The following is a 17,822-nucleotide window of genomic DNA, read 5'->3' as shown; positions in this document are numbered from 1 at the left end:
GTGTCATCTGCTGGTTTTTGCACTGGGGTTTTGTGACCGTTTGAGGCCCGGCCTTTCCCCCAACCCTACGACAGGTTTGCATTGTGTGTTTTCCCAGAATGTGGTACATCTGAGCTCCTACATCCTCATTTGCCCACTCTTTGTACTGATGAAAGATTGGGTTTGACAATGATATCTCTAACCATGTTTGCCTATTTTTTCTGGACTGTGGAAAGGGATCCCACCTGAGCTGGGCTGTGCCCTTCTCCTGCCTTGCAGATGTTTCTCTCCTTTTGTGTGCCATTTAAAAATCTCAGCAAATTTTGTTTTAAGGAGTCAAATAATAAATCTGTTTTAGTCTTTCCCCAGATGGCAGTTTCTTTTTATACAAGATTTTATTTAAAAAAACCCCTCACTTCTCTTTTTGTATGGGGTGGTTTAAACTAAAACCTTATGATCTTTCTTTCATCAAGTGACAGACAGATCTTGCAAGCCTGCAAAACCCTTCCACTTGTTTTCTGAGGCAGAATGCAACTCATCTTGATAAAAGATACTGTGGTGAATATATAACACTTTTTATCAGAAGGTCTGTGGCATTATCATCTTTACAATTAGATACATTCAAATACATTAGATATTATTAAAACATATAAATAAGCACTGCAATTATCACAGTATCACAGTATCACTAAGGTTGGAAAAGACCTCAAAGATCATCGAGTCCAACCTGTCACCACAGACCTCATGACTAGACCATGGCACCAAGAGGCACGTCCAATCCCCTCTTGAGCACCTCCAGGGATGGTGACTCCACCACCTCCCTGGGCAGCACATTCCAATGGCGAACGACTCTCTCAGTGAAGAACTTTCTCCTCACCTCGAGCCTAAACTTCCCCTGGCGCAGCTTGAGACTGTGTCCTCTTGTCCTGGTGCTAGTTGCTAGAGAAAAGAGACCAACCACCACCTGTCTATAACCTCCCTTCAGGTAGTTGTAGACAGCAATAAGGTCTCCCCTGAGTCTCCTCTTCTCCAGGCTAAACAATCCCAGCTCCCTCAGCCTCTCCTCATAGGGCTTGTGCTTAAGGCCTCTCACCAGCCTTGTTGCCCTTCTCTGGACACGTTTAAGTATCTCGATGTCCTGCCTTTATGCTTTTGTCTCAACCACTGGTACACCAACCTCTTCCCACAGCTCTGCAGCACTACTGCTGTGAAGGGGCTGATGTGCACCAAACCTCCTTGTGGATGGTTTCTACAGATCAGCCTGTGGGTTGATGCTTATGCAGCAGATGTTATCATGTGGCTACAGTTATGTTAGGTTGGGGTTTGTTTTTGGAAAGGACACTTGGGACTTATTCTGGAGCAGTGGTAGATAAAGGCAGTGGTAGAGGAGGATATGCAGGTAGTCCGAAGGATGTAAGGGTGTATTTTGGAGGGTACTGGAGAAATAGCTGACAGCAGGCATAAATGTGCATGTGTTTGTGTGTGTGTTGTGGGGGAAGTCTGTCCCAGAGCCAGGCAGCTGCTTCTGCCAGTACCAGGCTGGGTACCAGCTGCTCATAGGGACACACAAGCACACTGAATGTTGGACCACCTTTTTCATAGTGGGACATTTATTCAAGTTGCTGAGCGCATGTTGTGAAATATCCCTCTTCTTTGTGATTGTGGGAACTGGTCGTATAGGTGTCTGTGGCAGTGGTATGCCTCCCAATAGTGCTAGACAGTTTGCTTAAGCTGTTGATTTAGCCCAAACATACTGAACTGCTTCGAGCCTTAGTTCACTTTGATTTTTCTTGGCATCTGATTACTTTCAATATCTTTTCTCTGTTTCAGTTTTGCCACACAGGATAGTTAAGAAAACCCCCACAAATCTATGTTTTTGTGGAGGCAGGTACCAATGCTTCCTTCAGATTTAAAGCTGCTAACCATCTGAAACAGAACTAGGTAACAGAAAGACCTAAACTGAGCCCCATTTGTCATAGAACGACCTCCCTAGAGGTGCTAGACCTTGTTCTTTCTGTGCCAGGAAAGAGTTCAGCTGTTCAGACTTCCTTTCCTAAGATAGGTAGAAGCTGCTTTGACAGAGTCCACCAAAAGAAATAGGAACTGACAGCACAAGTTTGTATTTCAGCCACTTCTGTTATTCAGCACTTTGTGGCTGAGGCTTCATGGTCAAGTGCTTGCTTTGGGAGAAATGCCTTCCTGGTGTGTCCTTTAAACATTTCAAAGATCCATACTGATTTCTGTGTCAGTATAATCAACTAGAATAGAATAGAATTAACCAGGTTGGAAAAGACCTTTGAGATCATCAAGTCTAACCTATCTAATCAACTAAACAAGGCTGGACTGGCTGTATACTTGACATGTCTACTTTTCATCCATGCTTCTAAGGGTTTGTGGCAGTAGCTCCTGACATCTATTTTAGCCACTGCCTATAACCTCCAGACTCTGCAGTGGTGAAGGATGAAGTTACCACTTTACATCTTCCTTTATGCGCCTGGAGATCATCAGCATCATAATATACACATATCTGGGCAGTGCATTGTGAAGAGTCACAGTTTTCAAAGGGAAACTGTCCCTCTCCTGTCTGTTAGAGAGCTGAGGGACCTCCTTTCTACTCTGCATTTTAGCATAGTATTAACATTTGTTAGCGTATTGAAGTCAAAGTGGGAAGCAGTAAAGCTTTATCTCTTTCCCCACTCATTTTGTCAGAAATATTTATAGTATTTTGGCCCATGGTGTTACTATTACAGGGCTTGCCTCATCTATTTGCATACACATGCAGCACAAAATTATTAAATCAGTCTCAGCCCTGCTGTCACAGAGGTCATATTACATTGCCTTTCCATTATTTTGTTGTGTGACTTCCTAAAAAAGCATGTGATGGTATTACTCCTGAATAGCAACCTGACATTTGACCAAAGTGTATGATTTTCTAGTCATACTTATTAAATGTTATTACTTGCACACCCAGTCATAAACACCTCTATGTTCCACTTTAGCCGAACAGAGGTGAGTTCCCAGGAAATATTTATTTATTTAGTTAGTTTAGAAAACAGTTTATTGTTCGATTTTGCTGGGGGAAAGAAGATCTTGCAAATTTATTGTCTTCTCATGTGAGCATTTCCTCTATGCAGATTTTTACAATACACAGTAGCTCTGTCTACATGCAAATGTGATCAGGAAAGGCAGTGTTGGATAGTATGTAATTTCATTGAGTATGTTAACTTTTAAATTACAGGATGAAAAACCTAACATGCAATACTCTGGACTATATGATTTATGCTCTGCAAATGAGGTATAAATGCTGCTCTGCTGGGCCACATTGACTTTTTTTGCACAAGGATGAGTTATTACAGAAGGGGTAAGACAGTATGAACTGGCCTTCCAGTTAAAAGCTATTATAATTTGACTTCTCAGATGGGAAATAAAAAGGGGGGAAATTAACAAATTAACACAGGAGAATGAGCAGTTATGCAAATAAAAGAAAACAGGCTCTGATTATATTCAGGTCCTTTCTGTGTTTTCTTCTGTGACTGATCTGGCATATAAGTCCTCTGGTTGTAATGCCCATGAGGAAGATAAATCCCAGAGAAGCTTATGAAGAATGAGTGCCAATTTGTGAAGGGGTACTCATACAGAAAGCTCAGTATGAATGATCTCTTCTCACTCCAGAAAACATGAATGCCTCCATCACACATAAGAAAATCACTTTGAATGCTGGGCAGTGAATACTTGATAAATTACTGTATTATAGACCATACACTTTTTACATTATTCCTCCAGTAAATATCTGAGATCAACAGAAACAGAATTTTTAAGGTTTTGCTTTTAGTGCCTGTGTGAGTATAATGCAGCATCATGGAGCAGATCCTCCTGGAGTCATTACTGGCTCAGAAGAATAGTGAAGAGGTGATTTGGAACAGTCAGCATGGCTTCCCCAAGGGCAAATCCTGCCTGACCAACCTGGTTGCCTTCTATGAGCAGGTGACAAAATTAATAGATGAGGGGCGAGCAACTGATGTCGTTTACCTGGACCTGAGCAAAGCCTTCGACACTGTCCCGCACCACATCCTGGTCTCCAAACTGGTGACACACGGGTTTGATGGGTGGACCACTAGATGGATAAGGAACTGGCTTGATGGCCGCACCCAGAGAGTGACTGGTCCATGTCCCAGTGGAGGCCAGTGGCAAGCGGAGTCCCTCAGGGATCAGTCCTGGGACCTGTCTTGTTCAACATCTTTGTAGGTGACTGTGGTGAAGGCACACTATGCCCAGATACTGAATCTTGTCCCAGCATGTGGGCAAGTTCCCCCTCCTCCTGGAGGAAGACAAAAGCCAAGGCATTAGCCAGGCTTGCACGCACGCAGCGCATGCAGCGCATGCAGCGCTCGTGCTGACACCAAGTATGGGCATAACTCTAGCTTCACGCTTTCTATAGGCTGAAGCCAGTTGTTTATGAGAGTGCCCATTGGTCAAGCCCAGCCTCGAGGAATCTATAAGTATCACTCCAGTTGGTAAATGCATTGCCCCCTCATTCACTTTGTCTCTGTGCTTGCTCGAGAGAGTAACTCTCGAGCTGCAGCTTTTGCCATTGAGCTTATTGTTGTTAGCTTCGGTTATACATGCACGTGTACTGAAAGCCTGTGCATGGTGAGAAGCCCAGAGGGAGGACCTTCGCTGTTTCTGAGGAATCCAGTGTTGCTGCAGCCAGCTGTGCTGACCGGGAGAGCCCATCGTGCCACCGGAGGACTGGACCAACCCCCGCGGGTAAGATCTGCCCAGTTGCCGGGGAGAAGGGACTTGATCCATACCGAGTCTATGTATGCTTAGCCCCGCCGTAGCGGGAGAGAAGCCGCCAAGTGCTGCTCTGAGGAGCCGCCGAGTGCCGCTCTGAGCCCTGTGAATCTCAGGGAAAACCAAAGCATTGTTCGTGCCTATACTGCACTGAACCCGGGACCACTCTGAGAGTCCTGTTGCTCCTTTAACCTCAGTAAACGAGAATCCGCCGCCTACCGCAGCCGCATTCTCTCCCCGAGGCTGTTTGCATCAGCCCCGAGAACCGCCGTGATTGGGCCGACCCTCGTAGCTTCGCCTGCTTCCGTCGTTCGAGCCCATCTACCGACCACCGTCGTCCCGCCCTGCCGTGCGAGCCGACTTTAGAGGGCCGACCCCACGGACCGACCCCGACCAGGACCGATCCCTGTTGTCTGAAGGGAATTGAGTATCTTCCACGTGCTTTCCATCCACTAGCACTCAGTTCAAAGTATCCGCGTCTAGCAGAGTAAGCACTGACGCGTAGAAAGATTGTAATATTGCTGTGTATAGCCAGGAGCCGCCCGCGTCGCGCCGAGTCTCCATCTAGTGGCCAAGCGGCGGAACTGCACCCTGCCTTATATATAAATATAGAAAGGGTTTATAGATAGTTTAATTAAGTTATAATCATAACACTAAAGCCAGCTGTGGAATCTATTTCAGGAACGTGCACTAGAACATGTATATAAGTTGGTGATTCATCGGTTATTAATAGTTTGGTAATTAATAAAAATTATATTTTCATAATTCATATTTCATATTCATAAATTTAATAGCCTCTTCACCACAATATGGTGCAGCGAGCAGGGTGCACAGCTGTGAAATATTTCCATAACTTGGGATACAAAATTACAGCCCCAGACTTGGAATGGGCAAAATTAAATTGTAAAAATATAGATGGCATTTTCGCAAAGCTAAGCGAACACGCTGTCCTGATGGCATCTTGTATTATACAGATGCAGAAGGCAATTAAATTCTTTGACCAAAAGGTTTCCCAATTGGAAAGGGAACTGGTGAAGTCAGAGGCACAAAGCCAGAGACTTCATGATTTATTTGAGCTGCACATAAAAGAGACCATGTCTGTCTTCAAGTCTCAATGGCAATCACATGCTACCTATGAAGTAGCCAGGGCACATGACACACGAGAGCCAGGCTCTCCTATTCTGTCTGTTCCAGCTGACAAGCAGAAGCTAGCTGATTTTGGTTCAGCAGCTGCTCAGCATCAGCACATGAGCAATGTTAGCTCACCCACACCAGACAGGTCAGCAGCTACAGCACAGGTGCAGCAAGCCAAGCCAGGCTTCACATCACCGGATGATAACAATGAAGCCACCAGCTTCAACCAGCAACAAATCCCCAAGAAGAAGATGAGATTCAACTTAGCATCGCTAGATGACTCCCAAGCCAGCAGAGGACAGAGTTTCCCACAGCATGGCAGACCAAGAGGTAACCAGGGAAATAGAAGCTCCTGCAATAAGGTAGTGAAGCTGACTCGACAACAGCTTGCACAGCATCCCAGCAAGAGAGCTTACTGCGATCCCAGAGACACACAGAGCACCACATCAGACTCAGATTCTGGATGTGAGTCTAGCCCACAGCATCACCGCAAACTGCGGAAGAGCCAAGCTGCTATAGGAGCCAATAAGGCTGACCCCCTCAGCATCCTGAAAGCAAAGTTCCAGGAAAAGACCTCCAAAAGGGAGAGTTCCAGAAGGGACCACAGGCCCAGCAAGGAGGGACACCGGCGAAAGGTATATACTGCCAGCCATAAAGCGATACCGCATGGACAGAGAAGGGAAGAGCAACGCTCTCAAGCATCCCCTTCCACCAACCCAGGCAGACATGAATACTGCACTGGAAGACAACACTCACGAGGTTCCTGCAACCCCTGTAGAGGGAAAGAAAACATGCAGAGTGACAGAGAATGCTCTAATTTATGAGATTCACCAGACTCACTAGATCCATGGTGTTGGGTACTCCTCAAAATGGAATGTCCCGAGGAAGTTGTGTTTGGCTTGGAACCAAGGATGAGAAAGAAAGTAGCGAGAAGGGTACTCACTAAACTGATAAAAGAAGCAGTGGAAAGAGATTATTCCTCATCTCAATACTGAGGAAGTCCTGTCATAGTGACAGAGCCCATCCTATTAAGGGGGTGGGAAATTGACAAACTCCATAGACACTTTGATAGCTTCAGTGTCATATGGGAATGAAACCCCATCACTCAGTCAAGGGGGTGGTGGGAGATAATTGAGAGTACCAATATTGGTTTCGGAGCAAACATTTGTTCCACACTGCTAAGGCAGCACGCTCTGTTAAGAGTACAGTTTAAAGTTTGTATACTGTTCATATAGTGCTAAGGTATTGTAAGTCACTATGTTTGAAAATGTAATCTACCAAACAGGTATGATATAGTTTAACCTATATGGGATAAACCTTGTTAAGGGTAATCTATACTCGAGGCTTATACATGCCCATGGGCAAGGGGGTGGTAATGTGGTGAAGGCACACTATGCCCAGATACTGAATCTTGTCCCAGCATGTGGGCAAGTTCCCCCTCCTCCTTCAGGCTAGATGTGAGGAGGAGGTTCTTCACCATGAGAGTGGTGAAACCCTGGAATGGGTTGTCCAGGGAGGTGGTCGAGGCCCCGTCCCTGGAGGTGTTTAAGACCAGGCTGGATGAGGCTCTGGCCAGGCTGATCTAGTGTGGGGTGTCCCTGCCCATGGCAGGGAGGTTGGAACTAGATGATCCTTGTGGTCCCTTCCAACCCTGAATGATACTATGATACTATGATCATAAGAAAAACTCCCCTTCAAATGTATCCTGGATTGTTTAATTGTAAAAAAACATTATTGTATTTCAATGTGGGAAGTCGCTTGAAGCTTAACAGTGATATCTAACTGGGTATTAAACAAATGTGAAGGTATAAAAATAGGCATAGGGCACATGAACAGCAGAGAAAGATTCTTTTTTTCCCCTGTTTCTTGTATCCTACAAATCTCAGGATCTTGCAACGTGTTTCCTGTAGAAGGAAAATCTAAAGACAGAAAATCTGAAATACTTCTTTGTGTAATTTCTCAGTATGGAGGTGGATATGCACCCCTTCTGTTTATGGAGGACAGGGATGATTTGGAGCTACCACCACAAAGGACCTCCTCCTATGATAACTCTCTGCAAGGCAAAAAGCAGAGGTTGCTCCAGAACTTCACTTCAGGATTATCTCTGGCTCTTTGCCATCTGTAAAATGTGTAGACAGCATTGCATTACATTACAGTTGAGGGTGAGTTCCTATTAAGGGTTTAAGAGCAAATAAGGGGCTAGCTATTAACCCCAGGGACTTGCAATGCACTGGTCTTTAGTAGGGAAAACCCTCCTTCTTTCATGCTATTGAGATGGTCCAAGTCATCTGAATTAACAATTTCCACAAGACAAATTGTACCCTTTCACCATGTGATTCATTTCCTCTGCTATTTTGATGAAGTTTGTTGACTTTTATAACCTCATTTACAAAGGCAGGCAGCAACTACAACTTTCAGCTGACCTCAGCAAGAGCTACAAAGTATTTAGGTTTTCTTTAAAAAAACCCAGGTAATTAGAGCCCAGTGCAAGTAGGAAACCACCTTGCCACCAAATTTTGCATGCAAAGGGAGGTGTCAGGCTGGGTTATCATATTAGACTGAGTTCTCATATTCATTATTTCTGAGTAGATTTTTTGCTTCTTTGCTTTAAAGAGACAATCAGCCTGTTAAATTTTGTATGCAACCAGAGAAGCTGATAATTAGAGAAATGTGAGTAAATTTTTTTCTACCATGACTGCATTTAGAACAAGTATTTCTTCAGAAAACTTGTCAAACTATAAAGAGGGATTTTTTTTTTCCTTCTTTTTTCTCCTCCTAGTTCCACCTGGTGTTTCTGTGTGGTATTGTTTTCTGCAGCACATTCAGTGTTAAATAATTCATATAACTACGTTCTGTCTATGGTATTAGATACTTATGGGCCTCCTCTCAAACCATTTTTCCCCAAATATGTCAGACTGATTTCTTTAGATCACACTGCTAGAGAACAGAAGTCAATCTGTAGAAGTATCTAAATAGGGAAAATGAAGTTTAACATCAGCATGATGAGGATTGAGGCATAAGCTTCCCTGGGAAGGAAAATGATGGTGAACAGGAAATGTTGCAGTATTTCTTGAATCAGGTGTTTACAAGCTGATGAAAGGCAGGACACCATTTATGCTATTTTCTTTTATCTCGCATACTGCATTAAATAACAAGAAGGCACTTCTTTACAGAGGGAATGTTGTCATTTCCACCTTTCTAATATTTGCCTATTGAAAATGCAGTGTTCATGTGCTGGAACTGTTATTAACAGGCACTTACAGAATACAAGTGCTACATTTTTTTTCTAGAGATGAGTAATTTCTGAATTTTAAAGATAACTATATACAAGGATTAAAAGCATAGGAAGAAGCTAAATACCATATTTTCTAGTACTCTTTGCAGGCACTGGGGAGGTGAAGAGTTATACCTGCACTGAGTGAAATTTGGAAAGCTCCTCTGTAGGACATATTTCTCTATGTGTCTTTGGAGACCTGACTGCCTCCTCTTCTTCCTCAATGTGACATTAAAGTTGAGGAACCACAAAACTGGTTTTGGTGACATCAAGGCAGCCACTGGAGGGAGAAGACAATATTAGGCCATGCCTACTGTCCTCCCAAGAAATAAGTTTTACAAAAATTTTGGTCCCAGACTGGAAGCTGGCTGATACTCATTCTAGAAATCAAGTCCTCGCAAGATGCCCAAATGCTGATATTGAATGAAACATCAAAAGATCTCTTCCTGTGTAATGGACCACATTATAATCCTCTCAAGCATGCCCTTATTAGAGCAAAACGTACCTCTTTATTTATTATTCATGAATACATTACAGCGTCTTCAGAAATATATTCTGCAGCAGGTAATTTAGCAGGGGAAAACAAAAAATGCTATGTCTCATTACAAGAGATATCATAAAGAACCTGTAGCAGGGCACTTCCTCAGCCACGGTAAAATACTGCACTATAGATTAAAACAGCACAAATATATTACAGTTTGTATAGTGTTTCACTCTTATTGGATGTATGTTGCTAAGAAACAAAATTGAAATGTCTCTTTTGAACCTGAAGCCTCTTGGGAGCGTTGTATTGCATATGTAGTAAATGTTTTTCACTTTAGGAAGGATTAAGTGGTAGGCTAACAGAAGCAGGGAGAGTTGATTAGTATTGCATGTTTTCCAATCTACTGCCAGTGAACCCAACTATTACAGTAGTAAAAGCTATGTAAGGAGCTTCAGCTCGTCCTGGGATGAAGTGTTGGCAGCTGCTTGTTTGAATATTAATAAAGGCTATTGAGTTATTCCCTGCCTGTATTGTCTGTAGCTTGAAAGTATGAAGATGCGCATAGAGTCTTTATGTTTCCAAAGACATGCCTGTCTGGAGAAATAGTACCCATTTTGTTCCTAGAGGTGGTACACCTCATTATAGAGAAAATTACAACATTGTGCTGCATTAAACATTTACTTCAGCAGCATTGTTGGCTGCTGTTTTCCCTCTTCAATTTAAAGAAGTCAATGCTGAATGAATGTACCCATGTTCTCTCTTACATGGTAATTAATTCTCATTCTTCCAAACTTTTACAAATAAAAATCAAAGTTATTCCTGAACCACACACAAGAAAAGTTAATTCTTCTTTGAAATAAACCCTACATTTATTAAGTCAGAAGCATGATAAGGAAATGAAGAATTTTACAATACACAGTATTTCTTTAGTGATTTAGCTGCAGATGGCTTGTTAACTTTATCAGGCATCGATTAACTGAACATGCCGTGTTGTCTGCTAAGGAAAACACTGATTACACAACAGTTCAGGCTGTGCTGGGGAGGGGATAACCTAGAATTTTGCCTTGCAGAAGTGAGAATCAGCCACCCTGGCATCACCATTGTCCTGGGGACAGAAACACAACTGCTGTGCCTATCTACTGGGCACTGGGTAGATATGCACAAGAGGAGAAAAAAAACCAGAGCTCCAGGCAAACCAGGTTTGTTGGTTGGCTACTGTAACTAGAGTTACTGAGTAACCCTAACTAAAACTGGAGATATTAACCATCTTCAGCTGAACATAGTTCAATTCTTATGATGGCACACAGCAGAGAAATTCAAATGCCAAGCACCAAGTTTACTGGAACTGGACATTTAAAGCCAACTTCAACACAAGACAAATTCAGCCAATTTTAAACTCTTAAAAACCTCAATTAGAAATGCATAGATTAACAATAGCAATCTCTTCTTACTCCTTGCAATGGATTTCTCTAAAACAAGTGGATGTGGACAGCATTTCATTAGTGGTAGGACAATGATGAGATAGTTTGTCTTCTCACAGTTGTGACAAGAAAATCATAATGGAGAAATAACTGTGATGCCATGTGTGGGCCACTGCTAGCAATGTGGCCATACTGCAGCTGTGCTGCTTTGCTGGCTGCTCAGGTGTGTCTGTAGTCTTATCTCAGTGAAACACCACAAGAAGAGTGTTGGATTGAACCTGTCTGGATGCTAGGTGTTCACCTAAGCCACTCTATCGCTGTTCTGGTCAGATGGATAGGAGAATGAAAATATAAAGGCTCACAGGCTGAGATAAGGATGGGGAGATCACTCACCAATTATTACCATGGGCAAAACAAAATCACAGAATTGTCAGGGTTGGAAGGGACCTCAAACATCATCCATTTCCAACCCCCCTGCCATGGGCAGGGACACCTCACACTAGATCACACTAAGCAGACTCTTCTTAGTGAAAATGAGTTTATTTTATTATCAATGAAATCAGAGTAGGATAATGAGAAATAAAACCAAATCTTAAAAATACCTTCCACCCGCCACTCCCTTCTTCCTGGGCACAGACACCATGTATTCTCAGAGAAAGTGCCATTTTAATTCACAAGTTTATGAAAACAAAAGCACAATTCAATGCAGTCATTTTTCCTAAAGTACACAGTATTAGCATTTATCAGTTATTTTTATGATCAAAATAATTTGCATTTTTTCAGGGTTATTTTTTGTCTGGATGTCTCATGAAGAGACACTATTGACTGTACAGGGCTGTTGAGGAGAGGATAAGGCATGGCAGCTGCAGAGCCTGCCTGAGCATCTGCTGTCATTTCACTGCACTGTTAAATACACATCTTTCTGACCTGCGACCAAAATGATCAACATGCATGTAAGGAGATGGCAGGGGTATTTGGATGCCCTTCTTTCTTTCTTTCCTGGTTTCTATGCTGTGGTTAAACACAAAGTGAGCAAAGGCTTTCTCTTCAGTTTTAAAATGTTCTCGAGAAATTTAAGGAATATATCCTCCTAAACCAGTCTTTTAAACTGACATTTAAAAAAATCCAAAGTCCAACTGAATGGGTTTTCTATGTCTGCCTTATACGAGGGATCTCAGATACACTGTCTGGTATACCCTTGATGCAAGGGTAGGCCATCACAGATGTTGCCAGGACAAGTATTGTAACCAGTCTCAGTATGGCCTCCTATCAAGCCACCACAGTTTATGTGACAAGCTTTACCATGTTTTTGGGTTTTTTTTTTAATGCTGTGGACATGGACAAGGCAGGCATTGTCTGCTGTGCAGCTCTTACCACAGATCTAGCAAATATACTTTGGGTGTGGGGGTCCTGCTGTAGCTTCTATAAGGATTTTCAGCCACTGATTCTCTACAATCTGTCTTTTGACAGGCAACAGAGAGGTTACCTTCTCCATGTGTAAGAACTGCCTGTCTTGCAGAGCTATCTCTACCCTTCTACACTGGAGGGGAATGTTTATGTAGATAGATAGATCTTGATCAAAGATCTCAGCTCCAGTGAAATGAACAAACAGAATATCCCATCATCGGTCTTGTCCATTTTGCAGAAATATTCCCATGGTCTGAAATCCATTTGGTATTTTTTTGCTAGTTATACCTTCCCTCTGCTTAGTGTTAAGATCATTCACTTCTGAAGTCCAACAACGCCTTAATTTTCTGAATCTGAAAGTAAATAAAGCAAGTAATGTAACAATAACTCGATCATTTAAACATAGACAAACCACAACAGTAAAAATAGACTGCTGTGCATTCTTCTGCAAGTTAATTACATTGATTCATTCTAAAATAATAATGCTTACCATTCTTATACTGCTTCACAGGTTTGGAGAGAATCATATAAATAAGAGCTACTCATTGTTCTTTAGCAGGCAAGTGTTCCCTAGCTGTGCAAACTGAATAGTTATTGTGCTGCAGACCCTTGTAAGTAAAGCAGGCATACAAGCAAGGATGGAGAACAATTTCAACATAATTGGATCCCATTTGGTAGAAGATTGGAAACAAGTAAGCTATTTTCAAGAGCAGCATGCAGATATATGAAAGCAAAGCTGAAAGTGTAAGGTCTACATACTATCCCCACAAAATGCCTTTGAAATCAACAGGGATAGAGATATAGACAGTAAAACCTGTCAGTCTCTCCTGTTCTGAAGAGCAAGAAAGACCATGAGGGAAAAAGAAAACGAAAAGCAGAACAGGTTTTAAATAGTGTGTTTTTTTCTTAATCGAGACACTAAGCAATACCTAGTACTTTATTATAATTTAAGGACAGGTACAAATGCAGTCTTGGAATGCTTCAATATCACTCCACTCACCTGCAAGAGTGTTTTGCCTTGTTGAGTCTCTTTCTCTTTTCAAAGTTAATGCATCAAGAATAATTTATTTCATTCACCATGGGAATGAAGTTGCTTCCGTGGCCTGAAACATGAGTTGCTTGTCAGCTGTCTCCTCAAACACCCTTACCAAGGGATGTACAGCAAAAATGTGCAGCTTTGCCCCTCTATGTAAAACAGCACCTCTGCTTAAGAACCATGTTAATCACATTACCTAATTAGTTCACAAATAATCTCTTCACACTTACCATCTGAAGATTGATGTTTTGGCAGCTGAGACAGGGAAATTATAAAATCCACACTTCTTTAAAGTAACCCAAAACCCACTGCATCTTCTCTATTTCTTTCTTTTCCTTTCTGTGTGTTTTATCTCAATCTTCTGAGAGTTTAATCTTTTTCCTATTTCCAAAGGTAATAATCTGAGTATTTAATTTGTTAATATTTAATATAATATTTCCCACAGTCTCTTTGGCAAAAAGTATGTGTGATGACTTTTTTTCTTTCATTTCCTTCAGGCCTGGCCTAACCCTTGTTCAGGAACAAGCACAGGGAAGCACATAAACACACGCTAAACTTTTAAGCATGAAAATGCTTCATTTGACATCAAAGGCTCTTCAAACACTCAGGAGACGTTTTTTATAGTTGAAGCCCAACTCACAAGTCTCTCCCTCCATTTCAAAGAAGTGTGCTTTTGCATGTCTCTAGACCCTTACCGTAATTTCTGTATCAATCTTTCCTGTTTAAAATTCTTGTCTCCCTTTCTTTCTTCTCACCACTTTTTCTTCTCCTGTTTGCTTTTCTGTGCCCTCCTCTGGTTCCTCATTTCCTCCATTCTCTTCAGTGTCCCTTTGGAGCTTTGTCCCTCATGTGCACTCCTCTACTGTGATTCAAGAGCTCCCTATCCTCCTGCCCATTGCAGGGATCTGCTGTAGCTTTGCCACTGCTTCTCCATGACAGCAACTAGCTCCTGTCCAAGAGGGTGATTTACAGGTCGATTACAGAAGACTCTAAGCGTGTCACCAATTTCTTCTACTGAATAGTAAATGTTTTGCACATCTGCACATTTTAAAGCTGATCCAATATCAAGTGACCCTTTCATCATTTTTTGATGCTGGTTCTCCAAGAGAGCTTTTCATAGTTTGAGGATATGAAACTGGGTGACTCTGAAAGATCTGGTAACAGATTGGTTTGGCTGAAAGCCCTGGAGCAACCTGAAGGAAGGATGGATGAAAAGCACCCTTGTAGTTACTAGATTTACACTATTGTGTAACAGAGTGCTTTTGGCTCTTATGTTTTGACAGTGGTATTTAAGTTTTCACCTCTGAAGGAAGCAATCTGAGGTGCTAAAATGATTATGCATTTCATTACAGATTTCCCAGTATTTCCATCTCCTTGCTGAAGCAATGCCTTTTATCCTTAAAGGTTCTCCATTACTCCTTTTTCTTAAATTAACAATCTTACTCTATAGAAAGCCCAAGTCCTTGATATTGTATTTCACATTTCTGCAAGCAGTAGTATTATTTGTAGTTTAAAAGTGTTGAGTTTGGTGTTTCTTTCTGCAAGGACACAAGTTAGATTACTGTACATTACTCAGCAACAAATGATGACCTGCGCTCTGCATCGGGAGCTTTTCTTTAGCTTTACACTTACTCCTTCTATGCTAGAGTAACACAGGAGCAGTAAGAGGCTCATGACTTTTTGCACATTGAAATTTAGATTTTCCTACACAGCGCCTAGATTACCTTTATCACAACTAGGTCATCTTGCTGTAGACATCAGAAGTTAATTGCAGAGTCATAAAGCAGACAAATTTTGTGCAGCCTTCCTGAGACAACTCTTAAAAAAAGTCAGTTGTAAAGTTATCACGAGAGAGGAACAGGAGGGCTTCTACAAGTCCTTGGATACAATCCTGAAATCTAGAAGTGCTGTTACAGTGTGGGCACAGGTACAGATGAAAGCATTGGCTAGGAGATGGACCACAAGCGAAAATTCTTTTTGACAACACGATGATGCATTTTAGTTGTAATGCCTGGCTTAAACAGGGCCTTTAATTGTACTCATGGATAAATATTAGCCAAAGGGGGATTTTTTGAAAGAAACATTTATTAGAAGAATGGGGCTTCTCCTGAGGCTCATATTCTACATGGGCAAGTGTTTGCATAGCGGTTTTTAAAAAATCTCCGGTGGTTAGTACACCCAATGAATGTGAAACTCTGACCTGCTCCTTCCATCTGTGCCTCGAACACCAGTTTACACGGGACCCCGGGCACAGTCCTGATGCTGCATCCCGGACGCAGGAACCGGGTGGAGAGAGGACCGCACCAGGGCGGGAAGCGGACTGGAGCTCAGGACACCCGGCAGGGAGAAAAGGTGCGACGTTCGCTCTTCTTTCCACCTTCCAGTGGCGATTTCAGTACGACCGGGGACGTGCCGAAGCGCCGGGGAGCACTAGCGATGCAGTGGGGTCTTATTTCGCCGCGTCCGCCAGGAGGCGCCGCGTCGCCAAGGATGACGGGGCCGGGCGGCGGCGAGAGTCCGGGGTCCTGCTCCCGGTCCCCGGGCAGCCGCTGCGCCCGGGAGGAGCAGCTTGTGCCCGTGAACCCCTTTCCTGGCCGGCCAGCAACGCGACCTCCGCTCCCCTCGGGGAGTGAAGCCCCGGCCGGGCTACAGGGGCTCCCACACACCCTCGCCTGGGTGTCCTTGGCTTCCCCGAGGTGTGTGGGGGGGTCCCCTCCTCCTGCCTCTGGCAGCGTACGGCCGCACGGCCCGTCCGGCAGCCTCCGTAAGGAGGAGGAAGAGGGAGCCGCGGCGGAGGAAGGCGGGCGGCGAAACCTGCCGGGTCGGGTTACAGGGAGCCATGGAGAGGCGGCGGGGCCCGCCCGCGGGGCGGCAGCTGTGCTGCGGGCGCCCCCCCAGGGCTCCCCGTCGCTCCCCGCCCCGCGCGGAGGCGCGGCGGGCGGCTCGCCGGGCCGCGCTGGGCCCCGCCGCAGCTACGGAGGCGCGTCGTGCCGAGCTGTGCCGGGCAGTGGAGAGGAGGCGCGGGCAGGCAGCTGCCCTCCTCCAGGACCGCTCCGCTCAGCGCCGCTGGCATCACCGCTGCGCCGCACGGCGCCGGGCAGCGCTTCCCAGGCAGCCCCCGAGGTCGCCGCGCCCCACCGCCGGGCGCAGCCCCGCCGCCGGCTCCCCGCGTACTCCCGATGCCACCCGCCGCGCCTCCGCCGACTGCCCCCCTCCGCCACCGGCCGTGGCGGCCCTAGGGGCATCGGGGCCCTGCGCTGCCCCGCGGAGGGGAGGCGGAGGAGGCGGCAGCGGGGCGGGGGCGGAGGCGGAGGCGAGGGGGCGGCGGAGCGGCGGCGGAGCGGCGGCGGAGCGGGAGCCGGCGGCGGCGACGATGGACGAGTCGTCGCTGTTGGACCTGCTGGAATGCTCCGTGTGCCTGGAGCGGCTGGACACCACGGCCAAGGTGCTGCCGTGCCAGCACACCTTCTGCCGGCGCTGCCTGGAGAGCATCGTCAGCTCTCGCCACGAGCTGCGCTGCCCCGAGTGCCGCATCCTGGTGGGCTGCGGCGTGGACGAGCTGCCCGCCAACATCCTCCTCGTCCGCCTCTTGGACGGCATCCGACAGCGGCCCCGCGCCGCCGGGGGCGCCAGCGGCAGCCCCAGCGCCGCGGCTCCCGCGTACCCCCAGCCCGCCGCCGCCCCCAGCGCCGTCGCCGCCGCCGCCGCCTCGGCCGCTGCCAGCCTGCGAGAGCTGGCGGCCGCCAGCCGCAGCGCTCTGCTGGGAAAGGTGGGTGCCGGACTGGGGGCGGGTGGGGGCCGCCGGCGAGGCCGGAGGAGCGTGGACGGGCGTGTGCGCGTCTCCGCAGGACGTCGGGCCGTCCCAGTTTGCCGGCGGGACGTCCCGTCCCGCAGGGTAGCAGGGGTTGTCCTGCTGGCGGGTTACGCACGCACTGGTCGTTCGGCCAGCTGTAACGGTCGACTCTAGTAATGTAAAGGAAGGAGACTAGGGAGAGGATGTTCTTAAGTACTCCGGGTGGTCGCGGGCAACAGGAGGGGTCGGGGCTACGCCGGGACCCCCGGCGGGGGTTCGTACCGGTTTGTCTGCCAGCCGCAGCACCGAAGGGCCCCGAAGCAACCCCGAGTGCAGGAGAGCGGGACTTGGCTCTCGATGTTACGAACCCTGAAGTGCCCTGAACGTGCTTTTATTCGGCGTGCCGGCCGCTGCCAGGTGCCTGTCAGGTGCAGGCAGGAATTGGCTCCGTTGCCGTGCTGCCTGCCAGAATAAGTCGTTAAATATACTCGACGAGTCTG

At 45.7% G+C, this 17,822-nt stretch overlaps 1 protein-coding gene and 1 long non-coding RNA gene across 3 annotated transcripts in view; one reads left to right on the top strand and one right to left on the bottom strand.

The window, feature by feature from the left end:
* Positions 1 to 11,664: 11,664 nt before the first annotated feature.
* Positions 11,665 to 16,381, bottom strand: LOC137459130 (uncharacterized). Of its 2 annotated transcripts, none has more exons than XR_010992587.1 (3): positions 15,730 to 16,381; positions 13,494 to 14,478; positions 11,665 to 12,846 (listed from the first exon to the last, which is right to left on the bottom strand). It is a non-coding gene; the product is annotated as an uncharacterized lncRNA (long non-coding RNA). The 2 variants fall into 2 exon arrangements; XR_010992407.1 differs by lacking the exon at positions 15,730 to 16,381 and having other exon boundaries at positions 13,494 to 13,596; positions 14,225 to 15,193.
* A 521-nt stretch (positions 16,382 to 16,902) lies between these two features.
* SH3RF3 (SH3 domain containing ring finger 3) overlaps positions 16,903 to 17,822 on the top strand; it is a 297,393-nt gene continuing 296,473 nt past the window's right edge. The window contains exon 1 of the mRNA XM_068137394.1: positions 16,903 to 17,298. Coding sequence (XP_067993495.1) covers positions 16,903 to 17,298 — 396 coding nt within the window. The remainder of the gene's footprint in view (positions 17,299 to 17,822) is intronic.

The sequence above is a fragment of the Melanerpes formicivorus genome, unplaced genomic scaffold (genome assembly GCF_026170545.1).
Source record: "Melanerpes formicivorus ecotype bairdi unplaced genomic scaffold, bMelFor1.0.p_v2 SCAF_1, whole genome shotgun sequence".
Lineage (NCBI taxonomy): Eukaryota > Metazoa > Chordata > Aves > Piciformes > Picidae > Melanerpes > Melanerpes formicivorus.
The sequence above is the reverse complement of the archived record's forward strand: the minus strand, read 5'-3'. Positions and strand labels throughout refer to the sequence as shown.